Source organism: Suillus subalutaceus (assembly GCF_016647625.1).
Source record: "Suillus subalutaceus strain FC151 chromosome Unknown DFJ58scaffold_137, whole genome shotgun sequence".
Classification (NCBI taxonomy): Eukaryota; Fungi; Basidiomycota; class Agaricomycetes; order Boletales; family Suillaceae; genus Suillus; species Suillus subalutaceus.
The window spans coordinates 125,997-141,271 of NW_024540386.1; the positions used below are offsets into that span (position 1 = coordinate 125,997).

General features: G+C 45.7%; 4 protein-coding genes across 4 annotated transcripts; 1 reads left to right on the forward strand and 3 right to left on the reverse strand.

The window, feature by feature from the left end:
• Positions 1 to 2,034: 2,034 nt before the first annotated feature.
• Positions 2,035 to 2,812, reverse strand: DFJ58DRAFT_733008 (uncharacterized protein; the record flags this gene model as incomplete). The annotated part of the gene is made up of 4 exons (XM_041386228.1): positions 2,035 to 2,358; positions 2,407 to 2,503; positions 2,568 to 2,640; positions 2,692 to 2,812. The coding sequence occupies 4 exons, from the start codon at positions 2,810 to 2,812 to the stop codon at positions 2,035 to 2,037; spliced, it is 615 nt and encodes a 204-aa protein (XP_041238976.1).
• A 6,761-nt stretch (positions 2,813 to 9,573) lies between these two features.
• Positions 9,574 to 9,858, reverse strand: DFJ58DRAFT_640250 (uncharacterized protein; the record flags this gene model as incomplete). The annotated part of the gene is made up of 1 exon (XM_041381336.1): positions 9,574 to 9,858. A coding segment is annotated over one exon (285 nt), but the record flags the coding sequence as incomplete, so codon positions are not given.
• Positions 9,859 to 12,222: 2,364 nt separating this feature from the next.
• Positions 12,223 to 12,898, reverse strand: DFJ58DRAFT_845462 (uncharacterized protein; the record flags this gene model as incomplete). Its single annotated transcript, XM_041393155.1, has 3 exons — positions 12,223 to 12,264; positions 12,346 to 12,395; positions 12,484 to 12,898. 3 exons carry the CDS (start codon positions 12,896 to 12,898, stop codon positions 12,223 to 12,225), a joined length of 507 nt encoding a protein of 168 aa, XP_041238978.1.
• Positions 12,899 to 13,361: 463 nt separating this feature from the next.
• On the forward strand, positions 13,362 to 14,453 carry DFJ58DRAFT_845463 (uncharacterized protein; the record flags this gene model as incomplete). The annotated part of the gene is made up of 7 exons (XM_041393156.1): positions 13,362 to 13,461; positions 13,542 to 13,590; positions 13,640 to 13,682; positions 13,732 to 13,833; positions 13,887 to 13,994; positions 14,051 to 14,345; positions 14,401 to 14,453. 7 exons carry the CDS (start codon positions 13,362 to 13,364, stop codon positions 14,451 to 14,453), a joined length of 750 nt encoding a protein of 249 aa, XP_041238979.1.
• Between the last annotated feature and the right edge of the window lie 822 nt (positions 14,454 to 15,275).

The window sequence follows — 15,275 nt, forward strand, 5'->3', positions numbered from 1 at the left end:
TCAACCTATTGCAGGACCATCTCGATTCCCTGGAAGCCACGAATCACCACGCTCAGTAGTTGCAACAGAACCAAATACCCCAAATTCACCATCCCGTCATCGCTATGACAGTGAAATCATTGATACCCCCTCGAAACGTATGCGCCTGATGACAGCTTCACTCTCGCAAACATCATCTTCATTCCTCATATCAAAGACACGAATGTCGAAAGGCCAGTCAATCCCTGCACCAGTGTTCGAGAAGCCACCAGTACTGCCAGAGCCAGATTGGAGCTTGTTGATTGCAAACCAACCATCAGGAGACGAGATGGGAGATATCGAGCACTGGAAAACTTGTTGCCTGGACCTTGAGGCTCTGCGGCGCGCAAAACACCAACTTGCTACATGTGAACAAATCAATGCAGGGCAGAATGCACAGATCATAATTCAAGATCTCACCTTATGAAAACTCAATAAGACCCTCAACACAGGTGACAAGAAAGACACAGATCGAGTCAAACTGTATCCGAAGGGGAACAGGCATCATATGACAGAGCAACGGTTCGTCGATGAATTGAAGGAGGATCGTGAGAAGCGCACTGAAAAAGTGGAAGTAAGAAAACAAAGAAAAGCAGCAAGAGAGGTGAGATGTGGTGAGGGTGTAGAGCTGGTGACACAGTGGAATGAGATAAAGGAGAAACATGCAGCAGCTGTGAGGGACTGGCAGGTTGAGTGCGAGCGTTTGAATGTAGAGGGTGTGTGAAAGAAAGATTGGCCGAAGAAAACCAAAACGGCCACTAAAGCCCAAGCGAGCACCACAGCAGACAGTTGAAGCAGATTGTGATGAAGAAGATGGTGCAGGGCTGGTGGCTGATGGTGTTGACGAGCAAGAAGGTGATAGTTCTAGTAGTGAGTCCTCTGATGAAGGCATTGTGTCAATTGAGTGTGAATCGTTGGTCACGCAATGACATGCATTGGTCACACTGTGAAATGTACCGCATTTGTGTGACATTCGAGCACTGTGTATTTTAAATCATTGAGCGTGTTCAACATCGCGAAAAAAAAATAAATCATTGCATTGGTAGTACTATTTAGATGCCTAATATTCATACTGGGTACTCAGATTGTCTCAAAAGGTGGTGTACAGGCCTTAACTCGACAAGTGTGAATCTGGTGTGAAAGGTACCGGTAGTACACTGTACTTGCTTTGAAAATTTAAAACTTAATTCCGCTTTAAGTTACTTTGTTCACTTGCATCTAAAAATCCAACTTGGTGGAAATGTACTTCAAAACTCTTGCAAGAGTCGCTGTTTTGGTTAGCTCAAAATTTAGTTCGTAAATACCTGGTTTTGGATATGTTTGGACCCTGAGTCAAGTTTCACACATTTGGATGCGAGATTTAAAGATTATCGATGTGACATGAGATTATCAGTGTGGTAAATGCATTATCATACTAGTATTTAGTAGTAGTAGTACAATCAAAACTATCAAACTGTATTTAATGGTCCAAGTTGTGGTACAATAGCAAGGGTAGTAGTATTTACGAGGGCGCCTGTGTTGGTCCAACTACTAACACATACCGTGTTACAGTCAAGTACGCCCCTATTCATTTTCCTCCCCTTACATCATTGTATTACATCATGATCGCATCTTGCCGTCGCTAGATGATCTATTCTTGTTCTCTCTGACTCGTCTCTATTCTTGTTATCTCTGACTCATCTCTATTCTTGTTATCTCTGACTTGTCTCGTCTTATCTCTGACTTGTCTCGTCTTATCTCTGACTCATCTTATGATCTCATCGTACCGGCCCTAAAGTCGTTACCGTTCACTATATAAACTCGTCCTGTACTATGTAGTTCTTTACTTTAATCTTACTAGGTTTTACCTGGAACTTCCTTCGCTTAAGACCCCCAATCTTAAGTCGTATAGAACTTGATTCAAGTCGAGGACACTCTCCTTGTCTTGTCTTAGCACATCGAACTTCGGTATACACTGAAGTCTTGAACCGACCTTGACCGATTACTCTTATCGAGTAGTCATACGTCTGAACTATCCTAGTTCGTAACATACCGTAGGAAATCATGAAATTCTGCTAGCTTGTCCCCAGTGAGGTTTCTGATCACAGCTAGAATGGTGTCAAACTTGCAACTGTACGCTGTTCCACTGAAATGATCAAATTTCACGTGAACGTCCGACTGTTCATCTAGACTGTAGAATGTTGCAGCACCGGCGAGTGCCCAGATCACTTTTAAATGTTTGATTTGCTGCTCTTCCATGTTGCCAAGAAATTCTTGGTGGGACCCAAACAAAACAAAACGGATGGTGTTGGACATGACAAAAGGGTTTTGGAACTTCACCTTGATATCGACTTGCCCATTCTGAAAAACAATGAGTCGCCTCTGGCAACACATGAAAATGAAACTCACTTGGTCAAAAGTGTAGATGTGCATGAAAACAAGTCCGTCAGCATCAGTTGTAATCTTTTGGATTATGCGTTGGCAATAGGTGACGGGAGGCGTGATACTGTGCCATGGAGGGAAAAGTCGGTACCCTGTTGAAAATGCCCTCATGGGCGAATTCAGCTAACTTCCCACGCATTACCAACAACACATTTGCTACATCTCTACGATGTTTATTATGGATAAAATCTTCAAACATAGCTAATAAAATGAGGGTCAGACTGATGCCTAACAATTGAGGTATAGACTCACTGTTAGGCCCAAAACAACGTGGTACCGAATCCCAGATCACCTGGGTCAACATATCCTTCTTTGCGGTTTTGTCATTCGACATCGCTTGCTCCCCGAATAACTCATGCGTGACCAATTTCATGACTGTTTTCACGGTCTGGACAATAATGTCCTCTGTTAGCCTTTTGTTTCTTTTCTTTTTTTTGATTCCAATTTCTGTCCATTGGGGTAATATACCCTATGTTGGACAATACTGTCTAGTCTACAGGGGCCCCTGCCCCATTTTCACCTCTGATCTCGCAGATGCCCCAATGTGGGTGTTACCCCCATTGGTCCGCCATTCCCGCCAGCCGTGTTAGGTGCGCAGATCATCGAAGATGAGTTTGACTTGTCTCTTCTTATTTATGGTAATGGTATTGTTCTTGTCATGTGGTTTTGTCTGTAGCGCGTACTCGACCACCGAGGCGGTCAGCACATGGAGCTATGAAGGAATGCGTTAGTGGTGCAGGATGGGTTTGTTGAGTGGAGTGTGGTCGTGTAGAGGGTGTGGGAGCGTTGTCAATTATCCAGCCTGTTTCTACTTCCTTACTCCAGCTCCATCTTCATCTCTCGCCTGATATCCTTTGGCCTACTGGGGGTCGGGCCCATGTCTTCATGTGGGGAGTGGGATAAATATTGAATAAAATTATGGTTGGTGGTACAGTGGTGTTGTTGTCGTGTGGGGTCTTGTGTGTCGTCAGGTTATAGGTTTCTACAAGTCATGAGTTATCATTTGTCTTTTGGAGGGGGGAGCATCACTTCACTGAAGGTTTTCTTCATTCTACCTGAGCTGTTCACGTATCTCAGGAAGTGCTCCGTGGCGATGGGGTTCGTTAGCAGAAATGGGAGGGATGTCACTTTGTGGCCGAGTTTTCTTTGAAGTATGAAGTGTTTGCGGTCATACTGGGGGCATATGAAGAGGAAATGGTGGATAGTTTCGTCTGTGTTAGGGCATATGGGGCATGAGGGAGTGTCACTTCGTTGGATGCGATGGAGGTGGTGGTTGAGAGCGATATGGCGGGTGCGGAAGCACATATATAAACTGATGAGGTGTTTAGGGAGGTCAGCGGTTAGCTTTAGGAATGAGCGAGAGAGAATGTTAGGGTCGAGTTGCATTGTGCGAGCGTATCTGGGTGACTTCTGCCACAGGCATTCCCATCTGAGGGCGGTGGTTTTCTTGTGGGCCTGTTTGATGGCTGATAGGCTGTTGGGGAGCTGACCTGTTGAGAGGTATTGCGGTAGGTCTTCGACTCTGCTACTATTCCGTCGGTCTTCTGCTGCCTTTTTAGCTTCTTTGTCGGCGAGTTCGTTGCCCTCTACATCGCTGTGAGCGGCAATCCATCTGATTGTAACGTCATGGTTGTTTCCTCGGTTGGTGCATTTGAAGGATTGCATCATTTGTCTAAAGTGTTCAATCAGGTAATGTCCTGCTTTTGGTATTGTGCTCTCACCAAATCTTAGGACTGCCTGGTTGTCTGCTAGGATGGATGTTGGGAAGTGTATGCGCCTTTCTGTGGCCAGTAGGTGAGCTGCTAGTGTAAGGCCCACCGCCTCTGCTTCGTATACTGTGTGTTCTTTGTCAGTTCCCAGGTGAAAACATAGAATGCAGGGTGGGTGGCCATCACGGATTAGAACTGCTGCTGCTCCGATGTTGCCATTTTGTCTGGAGCCATCGCTGAATATCTGGATAGTGTCAGGTAATTCAGCTTGTTCTCTGATGGAGTCCTCCTTGGTTTCTGCTATGTGGACTTTATACGGGTTGCGGTATGCTGGGTGTTGAGTGGCTCCGGTGAGGGTTTCTATTTCTTGTGGTACTATCCTGAATGAGCGAGTGAGACGGTGTAGGGAGGTGCAGTGGTGGCCGACATAACATTTTGCGGTGCATGAGATGTGAGCATGGAGAGGGTGGGTAGGGCGGTGAGCTGCTAAGCAGATGATGGCTCTATGGCATGTGTTCTGTAGGAGGAGGGGAATGGGTAATAAGTTAGCGTGGGCTTCAAGGATGTCTGTGGCGGTGGTTCTCATAGCACTGGTGATAGTGATAGCTGCAATTCTGTGTATGGTAGATATCTTCTTCACTACTCCGAGCGAGCCTCTTTGGGCGGTATCTGAGCCGGGTTGATAGGCTGGGGTGAACCAGACATCTGCGGTGTATAGCATCTTTGGTATGGCAACCGCCTGATAGAGTTGTCAAGTGAGTTTCATTGGCATTCCTGTGGCGGTTGATGATAGATGGCGGAGTTGAAGTGCATATGCTGTCCCTTTGGCGATGGCGTATGAGACATGGGCTTTCCAGCGGAGTTCTTGATCGAGTATGACACCTAGAAATTTGTGAGTTTGAGAAGGACGGATGGTAGAGCCTCTTATGATCATGGGGGGTCTGGGTTTCGTTCTGTTCATTGAAAAATCTATTAGTGCAAATTTGCTCGTTTCAAATTTGGAGTTGTGAATTCAAGACCAGTCATACCCTCCTCCTTCTCATTCTAGCATGTGTTTGAGGATGCGGTGTGTTTCATGGAAGGTCGAGCCATTTGCGATGAAGGCGGTGTCGTCTACAAAGGCGAGGGTGGATTCTTGCTTGCCTTGGCCCTTGGCTACATCTATGAGGTCAGCATTATAAATTATGTATAGTATCATTGATAGAGGGCTCCTTGGCCGATGCCGTTGGTGACCGGGAACCAGTCAGATTTGAAGTCGTCGAATTGGAGTCTGGTTTGTCATCCGGTGAGAACTTGCTGAGTAAAGTTAATCATGGCAAGTGGGAGATGGTATATTTTCATGCTGTGGAGTAGGCGGTCTGTTACAGCATTTGGGAAGGCGCCTTCTATGTCGAGGAAGAGGACCGAAGCTACTTTCTTGGTTCACCATGTGTTCTTGATGGTTTCCTCGAGGAGATGAAGAGAGTCAGTGGTTGATCGGCCGGGGTGTCCTCCGAAATGTGTTGGTGGTAGTAGCTGATGGCGTTCAAGGTAGTAGGTCATTTGATCTGCGATAACGGCTGTTAGTAATTTCCATGTGGTATTAAGGAGAGCGATAGGTCTGTATGCTTTGGTGATTGAGTAGTCAGGCTTGCCAGGTTTGTGTAATACTACTGTCGTGAACTGTCTCCAGGGTTGGTAGTATGTGTGAAGGTTGATGGAGGCGTTGAAGATCGGGAGGAGGAATGGGACTAGTATGTCAGTACATTGTTTGAAGACTACATTACAGATTCCGTTGGGTCCTGGGGCTTTGTAGGGACTTAGTTTTTGGATGTTTCGTTTGATCTCGTCGGATGTAATGGGGACCATGGATGCAATGGGGTCGGGGTATTCGAAGTCTGCTGGAATGGTAGATAGGTTGGGTCTTGGAGGGAAGAAGGATTCAGCTAAGGTGATGCTCTTTTCGACATTGCTGGTGGCTTCGCGTGTAGAGCTGTCTTGCTGGCGGATTGAGAGGGTAGGGATCCTGGTTTTGCTGCCGTCGGTGGGTTCTGAGGTGATGTATTTGTTAGCTGTCCATATGTTGTTACCTGATATTTCTTCTAGCCATTCCACCCAGTGTTGCTTCTTTGACTTGAAGATTTCTTCCGCGTAGTGGTTTCATAGGCACTTGAATTCTTGGTGGCTGGGGTGCAAGGGGAGGCCTCTCATTTTGTAGGCGGTGTGGCAGGCTTTGTTGACCTGTCTACGTAGGAGGGTGAGTTCTTGTGTCCACCACCTCTTTGAGTGGGGGTTGGGCTTGGATAACGGGACCACTTCGGATATGGTTTCTTCAAGTGAGGAGGCGAGGTTTTGTGCCGCGGTGTCTTACTAGGATGTGAAAGGCAAGAAAATCACCAAATTTCACAATCCTCCACGGTCAACGGTTCAGACAATTACCAACAGTTGATAATGTGGTCGTTCGTGGGGGACGAGATGTGTTGACCTTTTCAAGCAAATGCTAGTGATGTAAAAGAGGCAAAGAACGATAGAAACAATAGTAGCACAAGGTAGTGCTATAAACTTCAGAATAATATGTTGCAGCTGTATGCAATGAGCTTGAACTTTAATTTATATCCCTCTTGGATATCTCTTACTTATACTCAGCAATGGAGAACAAATTCACTAGCGGGATCGTCCCAATACGTGGCCTCAAAACCAACTCTCTGCTGCTCAGGATCTCACAATGAGTAATGACGCAGTCCAGAATAGAGTACACCTTCTTGATGTAGTCTTAAGTGGCCAAGCTCTTAATATTCGTTGACAGATTGTAGGTCTTATTTATGTCTACCCTAATTGATGAATAATACATATAATTCTCCCCACAGAACTTTTCCTGTGTCTAAAAGAGAACTAGAATAAAGGATGATTATGTAATCAAAGATGGCTCAAGAATGTGGCCAAATACTTCTGAAGAATGTGTGAAGAATAATGTCAAAGGTGTGGAGCAAATAAATTAATATTTTCTCCTAATAATCACTTGAATGTTCACTCAAATAGTAGGGGCTAGGAATCTTAGAGGTGAAAGAATGTTCCCCTATAAACTTTGTCTCACTCTGATAATACTTGGGAATGAAATTTATTGCTTCACAAGAGGAGAAAATGAGCCCCTTATATACTACTAGACTAGTGGCTGTGCTACTTATTACTAATATACTATAGAATATTCCAGAATGTTTGAGAAAGAACAATAGAATCTTATAGAATGTCATAGAATGTCATGGAATGTTATGGAATGATTAGTAAGATACTCATAGAATGTTCTAGATTACTCAGCAAAGGCTGTGTTCCAGGTCCTTCTAGCACTGCTTTATTGCTGTGCATTGATTACCAATCCATTCCAACTAGTTCAACTTGGTTTGGTTGGCACCAAGTCCTTGAGTACATAGATGTAAATAAAGTGTGCATAGAATGTGTGTGTACATATGTTTGGCATAGGGGTAAATAAAATAAAGAATTATAGAAAGGATAAAGGGTACATTAAGTATTTAGTTTGAACCGCTAAGTCGTATCTTGATGATACATGCTCAGAAATGTCTAAAGTAAATTGAAGTAAGGTATAGAAAATTCAGGGGAAGTGTATAGGCTATAGTAAGGACTAGCATGTGTCATAAATTTACCATGACCATGTACGAAACAGGTTTCGTGCGTGTCAGCGGTTTGGAAATCGGCATCGGTTAGGAGAGGTGCTGGGGCAGGGTCTGGTGTATAGGCGAGTGATGAGGGTTTCCTTAAATTTGTTCCAGTCAGTTTCTTGATAGTTGCAGCATGGGATCTTGGGTGGTTCGGGGGATGGTGAGTTCTAGGATGCTCAGGATTGGTATGTGATTGGTCTTCGGGCCTCTTAGAGCCTGGGTTTGTTCTGCAGGCTACAAAGTAGTCTATAGAGTGGTCAGTGCAGAAGACATTGTCGGGTCTTGTCCAGTTGCCAGGAGTTCAAGGCTTGAAGGGTGGGCTCGCCTTTCAGTAGTGCTTGGTTCATGCCGTAGTCCGTGATGAGATCTATGAGAGGTTGTGCGGCATTGTAGTCTATTAGGTGAGTGTTGCGTTCTTCTTCCCATAGAGGGTGATGGTGGTTGAAAATCACTGCACCATATCATGTGGTCGTTGGCGGAGGGGCGTATGTTAGCTATGTTCTCAGATAGGTAGGTGTCAATGGCGTTGATGGTGTCTTGTCTTTTTCCATCAGTTGTATATGTTTAAGATGGTACATTTTCCAAAAGGTCCTGATAGTTGGATGACTACTATGTCAGAGGAGAGGAATGAGAGTTGTTTTTAGTCATTGGTGTTCAGAGATGTGCTTATGAGTGTGATCGCTCGAGTTTTTTGTTCCGGGTGCATGTGGTGCTGTAGTAGGGTATAGGGTATGCCATTGCCTGTTAGATTTGGTGTTACGGAGGTGGTCTTTGCAGGCTTCTTGGAGTGCTAGAATGTCCCAGTTCTTGGCGGTCAGTCCGTTGAGGATAGATTCCTGTGCTGCTCAGGAGTTGTTGAGGTTTTGCTGCCAGATTTGGAGCCTAGCGGGTATTTGTTCTGGTTGCTCAGACATGGTCTACAGGTGGAGATGAGGGTGATGATGGGGTCAGGTTGTGGTCTGTTGGGGCAGGCAAACTTGGTGTGGGCGAGGAAGGGAACTGGAGGGGTGTTGATGTTGGTGTTGGGGTTGGGGTCCTCGAGGTAGTTGATTGGAGATCAGGTTGGTGTTGATGTTGATGATGGTGAAGGGGGGTGGTGTCGAGTCGTTGGTCTTGTTGGTGGCATATGGTTCGTGTTCAGTGTTGGGTTCGATGAGGTTGTCTGTCGCAAGAAGGTCAAATTTGTTGATGTAGGCTTGGGTGGTTGGATTAGGGTGGCAGGTAGGGGATGTATTGACCTGTGGGGCGGTGGGGGGCATCTGGGCTTTTGGTTTAGGGATGATCTTGGTGAGTGTTGAGATGAGAATTGTCTGGTGGAGGCGTGGAGGGACTTCATCTGTGTGTGATGATGGAGTGTTGGTTGGCCTTTTATAGGGTGCTGCCTTGGAAGGGAGAGTTACATGTGTCCAGGCTTCACAGGTGGGGAAATAGGGTAGTGCGTTCTCGGGGTGCTTGGTGTAGAGTTTGTTGCATCGTCTGTCGAATTCTGGGCATGCTCTACTCCAGCTGGCGTGGTCGTCGTTTCGGCAGTTGACACATCGGTATGTTCTGTATGCGTTGCATTCATTGGTGCGGTGGTTGGCTGTGCAGGTGCCACATGTGTCTCTGCTGGCCTTACAGTTTTGTGCGATGTGGCCGAAGTGTTGACATTTGGCACAGCGGATGGGTTCCTTCCTGTCCTTTTTTGCTTGTACTAGGTTCTGGTTGATGTAAAGGCTGTTTTTGATTATCTTATTAGCCGTTTCAGCATCGTTTACCTGTAATATGGCGAATGCCATCATTTGTCCAGGTGGTCGTTTATGTGGGGGCTTGATCCAGTGCATGGAGATGAGGGAGTTGGTCTCTAGGTGATTCTTTTGTTCTACTAGTCGAAGGAGGCCTGTGCGTTCGATCAGTAGGTTAACAGGGATGTACTGTACCACCAGTGTGTAGGTCCTGTCCTTGAATATTACCGAGGAGTCCAGGGCTTGAAGAAATCTTTGTTGGGTGGCTTCAACTTTCAGTCGGTTCACGGTTGCTTCGCTGTCGAGTTCTATTATAAGTCCGCCATTGCGAAGTTGGAGGAGGTGTTTGATTCCTTCATTGCAGGAAGGGGCAAATGCTGTTTTGAAGGCTACTCGGATTCTTGTGAATACGTCCTCGTTTTCAATGTCCGGGGGGAAGATTGGGTTTCTGGGTATCGGGTCCAGTAGTATCTGTCTCGCCCTAACAGCGGCTCTTGTGATGGCCTTGTCTATAAGTGGGGTTTGGCGTTGTGTATTGACTTTGTGTTGGCCTTGGCGTAGGTTGTGTTGTGATTGGAGGCAGGGGTGAAGCCTGTGAGGTTCACGGGGCTGCTGCAGGGTCTGGGTGGGTATGATTGAGGTCCTGGTTCATTTGCTGTGACAATGTCGCTGAAGGTTTCCGTTCTTGGGGGCATGGCTGTTGAGGGTCTTGGTATGGAGGAGATCTGCTTTGATAGGGCATCTATGCTGTCCTGGGTGGCTTCCAGCGTGGGCAATATGAGGTCCATGGAGTTCTGACAGTCTTCTAGGGTGCTAAAGAGGATGTCAGTGGCGCCGGTGATTCTCTGTGCTGCTGCAGTTGATGTCTCTATTGAGGTCGATTTTGTCATTAACTAGTTGTCGGAGAGTCATTGTTTCATCCAGTGATTTGGCTAGTGATGTTGAGGTTGAGATTATCTTTTCGATTTGTGGGGTAAGTGTGGTGGCGATGTGGTCCAGGATCTGTGGGGTCAGTTGGGATAGGGTACTTTCATTTGGGTTCGATTGGGCTGAGGTGGGGAGTTGTTCTGTTTTGATTATCATATTTTCTAACTTCTCTGAGGCTGTCAGTATCCAAGCTATTTGGGGAGCAATTGCCGCTACCACTTGTTCTCCTAGTTTGGCAGAGACAGATTCTGTGATTTGCTGTGATACTGTCTCTGTAACTTGTTGGGCTACTACATCTGTGATTTCATCTGCGATGTGTTGCTTGAGTAGGTAGACTACTGATCTAATGGCAGTTAGTACTGGTAGGGGTGTGGCTCCAGAAATCTGCGTAATCTGTAAAAGGACCGAAATTAGGTGAGTTATAGTATAAGGTTCAGTCGCTTGGCAGAGGCTCTTTTTTTTGAGGTATAGGTGTGTGCTGGCAGCATCTTTGACAGTGCTGGGTAGTGCTTCGATTTCTGATGGGGTCAATGTTACATTTGTAGATCTTGTTATTCTTTTTGAGGATGGTCCTCCTGGCATTGTAGGAGAAGGGTTCCTAGAGGCTGGTGTTTTTGCGCCGAAGCTCATGCTTTGTGGTTTTCCGGGGGTCATCTTCTAATTTTTAGTGATAATGGATAGTTTTGTAGGGGTACTTAAAAGTTCTAGGTTGTTGTTGGCTCTGGCTTTGACGCTGTTGGGCATCGTTAGTGCTGTTGGGCGCTGTGTTGACTAGGAGTTTTTCGGGGTCCTGGTCGGGGTGCCAATTGGTGTGGGACCAAGAGGTGTTTTTTTCCCTCCATTAGCTTGATAGGCGAGGGTTTAGCTATCGATGACTCAGACATCACAGTCTGTGAGGTCGAGGCTTCAGCTGCAGATAGAGTGGATTCAGAAGCGCCCTGTGGGTGTGTTGTTGGGTAGGGAATCATGTGTGGCATAGGTGGCATTGCTTGTCGACTGCCTCGCCTCTTTGTCTCCCTTGCCGGGCCCGCCGTCTAAATGAGCGGATCAGTGTGAATTTGATCAATGAACAAACAAAATGTACGTGCATCACATTCGTGTGTGGATTTTGCCTGGTTGTATGAGTGTCACCTCCGATGTGCTCGTGTCACAGTGATTGTCGAAGCCGGGTGTCATCCTCTAAAGATGAAGTGCCGTGAGAGAAACAGCCATTGAAGTTGGTATCCTGCATGCTCCAGCTATGCAGCGCTGTGGAATGGTAAGCGATCAGTGAATGAAAGTACGAGACACTTACAGGTGCTCATCTGAGTGGGAAGTGCGCTATTGGTATCACCTTGCCAACCTGCACTGGGCGCATGCTTGTCGAAGGTGAAAGAGCTCATCTGTGGTTGTTCAGTAGGGATATGAAGCTGGTCAGTCGCCGGTTCGCCCAATGGATTGAGGCCAGAACCTCGCGGTGGTTTCAGAACCTTGGCCTTAGTTTTTCACTGAGGGCCACATTCTCTAGGAATTCAAAGTGGGGGAGGATGTGAGAACGCATGCATGCATTTAAGTTGCCAATCGATGTAATAGTACATAGGGGGAAAAGAAACACAAACTTTACATGATCTTTACAAACCGGGAATGTGTGGCAGGCTGATAAGGTGATTTACAAACAAAGCAAGGTGATTTACTAATGAAGCGTAAAAAGAGGGGGGGGGGCATGGTCCAATAAGGCGATTTATGAACAGCAGAAAAAGATCTATGAACGGCCGGAGCAGGTGAAGCAACTTATTGAATGGTCGAAGCAGGGCAGTACCAGTTGATAATAATCTACGAACAGTGACATGACTGAATTGAATGTCACTGATATAGATCAGTGTGAGTACCATGAATCACTTGACAGTCACATACCATTGATATGTCACAACTGCATGCCGCATGAGCGCTGCTGGCCTGGCCACCTGTTGCAATCATCATCTTCGCTGAAATTGCTATTGATGTCAGTATCGGTGTCGGTACTGGCATCTGCAAAACCACTACGCAGCGCACGTGTGATGCTGTCCCTATTATGCAAAGCATCCACAAAACGAGGGAGGTAGGGAGCTTTGCCGGTAGATGCTAATAATTCATGCCTGGCACGTGAGCCCAGGTGTCTTGAGATTATCTCTGCTTGGGCGGTGATGGCACAAAGCATTTTGCATTCATTGTTGTAGATGGCTTGATTGTAATCCATGTTGTCATCGATTTCTGTGGGCTCACGCTCAGAAAAGTAGTTCCTGATCTTCTTCAGCTGTTTGTCCTTCAAATTGAGTCGGATTTGGTTCTCCTGGTGAAGCACCTGATTGAATGCTGTCATGCACTCTGAGGCTTCAACCTCCCATAACGATGTTGCTACTTCATGGCAAACAGCCTTGCAACTAGCAAGTAGTGCCTTGAACACTTTGTACAAAGTGTCAAAGCTCATCCGTGATAGACCACTGGTTATCGTGTCCTCGTGCTTTTGAACATATACCATGTGAGAACTTGAGAACCTCTTGAACAAAGAAATAAAAAGACAAATACCTCTTGCAGTTGTTCAGGCGTAAAGTCTGGCTGGTGTACTCGCCCTGTCACGTGGTTTGCAAACCAAAGCTCCAGTGCAGATGGCCTGTGATGGTATGGGACATGTCTCTTGAATGACTTCTCATGCAAGTAAGCTGCCCGAGAAGGTGACTTTGGTGACTGTGAACCACCAGGCTGATACAACAGGCTCTCCTTTACATCCAGGAAGGTATGGGATCTCTTCTACTGGGGAGAAGTGAACCTTTGGAGAACCTGAAGGGCAGGGGGACAGTTTGGGGGAAAGTGAACAGTTGGAGCCAGATAAGAGCTCAGTGGCCATATGGGGAGAGACAGGGTGGTCGGCCTTCTTATTCTTAAAAACCTCCATGGGAGTGAATTCTACATGGGTTGCACTGCTTGACGTAGTGCTGGTGAAAGTAGGACTGCTTGGTCGAGCAGGAGATGAGACTGGTGATGAAGACGCAAGTTCCATTGGCCTGGCGCAATGACTGTGCGCTGTGAAATGTAAGGTCTTCAGACTTTGAAAGACTTGTTGGTTTTTGCAGCTTCCTGTGCACTCACTGGCTTAAGTCTAAGCAAAGTCTACGCTACAATGTGAGTACATACGTTGCTCACTTCATGATACTGTACATACCTTTGGCAGGCTATGTCCCAACTGCAAATTGGGGGAATATCCATCCATTGAGGTGCTTATCTCACATCTCAATTCTCCGTCTACTTGTTGGCCATTCGAAGTATGACCACAAACATTACCTGTCCCTTCTGTATTCAATCAAGGTGGTCGGATACCTGTCACTGGTACCTGTCACCCGCAATCTGGATACATCTATGGTGTCGGTAGAAATGTGCTGGATAAGTTAGAAGATGATCAATATGCATATTGATGGAAGATAAATCCTTACTACCCTTTCCCTGATGAAGGCGAGTGGGAATTAGGGAGGTTTTTGGCGAAAAACCTTACTCAAACCCAAATAACGAAGTTCTTGAAGTTAAGATGGGTAAATGACAAATATTGATCTAAGCTGTCCTCCTAACTCTGATCTTACCTTCACAGTTTGACACTCCGGATCGCACAAAACCATCTTTCACCACAAAAGATAACCTCCTGGACTGGATGGACTCACTGCCTTCTTTTACCCTGTGGAAAGTCTCCAAATTAGAATTTAAAGGCTATAAGACTGTCCATCCTGTGGAGCTCATTTGGCACGATGCGCTGGAGGTTGTCAAGCAACTATTTAGTGACCCAACTTTCGCGAACAACATGACCTTTCACCCTCACATTGCTAATGTCAACAATCAGCATGAATATGGAGACCACATGAGTGCCGATATGGCATGGAAGACTTCAGGTTTGTTCGCCATGTTATTAATATACTCTTCACCGAATGACAGACTGATTTCTAGGACCATCTCCCATTGGGTGTGACTCAAGTCCTGATAATCTTGGGATCCAATAGAACTCCTGTAACACGACTTGCCGGAGGAATTGAGATGCACCCGGTGTCTTGTTACTTAAGGGTCTTATATACGACACGTATATAGTGACAACACAACTATACAGGATAAGACTTCTTGCCAGTCCTTAAGTACATGGTCTACGACTTTTCTAGTTTTCGTGGTAGATAACGTGCTGAGTTCTTGGGAGGAATGTCTTTCAATATTCTCCTTCTTGTTCCTTGGTTAGTTTAAAACCTCGTGGTCTTGAAATACTGAGTGTGAAGTTTGTACAGTGTTTTGGCAAGTGTGTGCCCGTGGATTTGTGAAGTGTGTCTCATGATTCATGTCTCCCTTCCTGAAAAAGAGAGAGGAAAGTAGTGCTGATGAACTTTAGCTAGGTAGCTGTACTTTGTTATATAGTCAACCCCTGTAAGGTAGTATATAACCTGAATATATGTTTCTTATTCTTAACTTCAAGGCTGCTGAATGGCCTGCACTTAGATCTTACTGGTTCTCACACGGTTTGAGAAAAGAGTTTAAAGTGGGAAGCTTGAATTGCATGGGTGAAAATGGGCTCCTTATATACCTTTTGGGAGGCCATCTTACTAAGCATGATTCATCACATAGATTGGTAAGAATGTGCTTACAAACTTGTGTTGAGTCAGCTTGTTTACTAATGTACATACAAAATGAAGTGTAGTATTACAAAGAATGAAAAATGAAAAGCATGAGTCATCACATGGATTGGTAAGAATGTGCTTACAAACCAAGTCCTTAGGTGTGCTGAATCAGCCTTATGACAAAGTGGATTACAAATACAGTTGCAAGTTTTACAAAACATG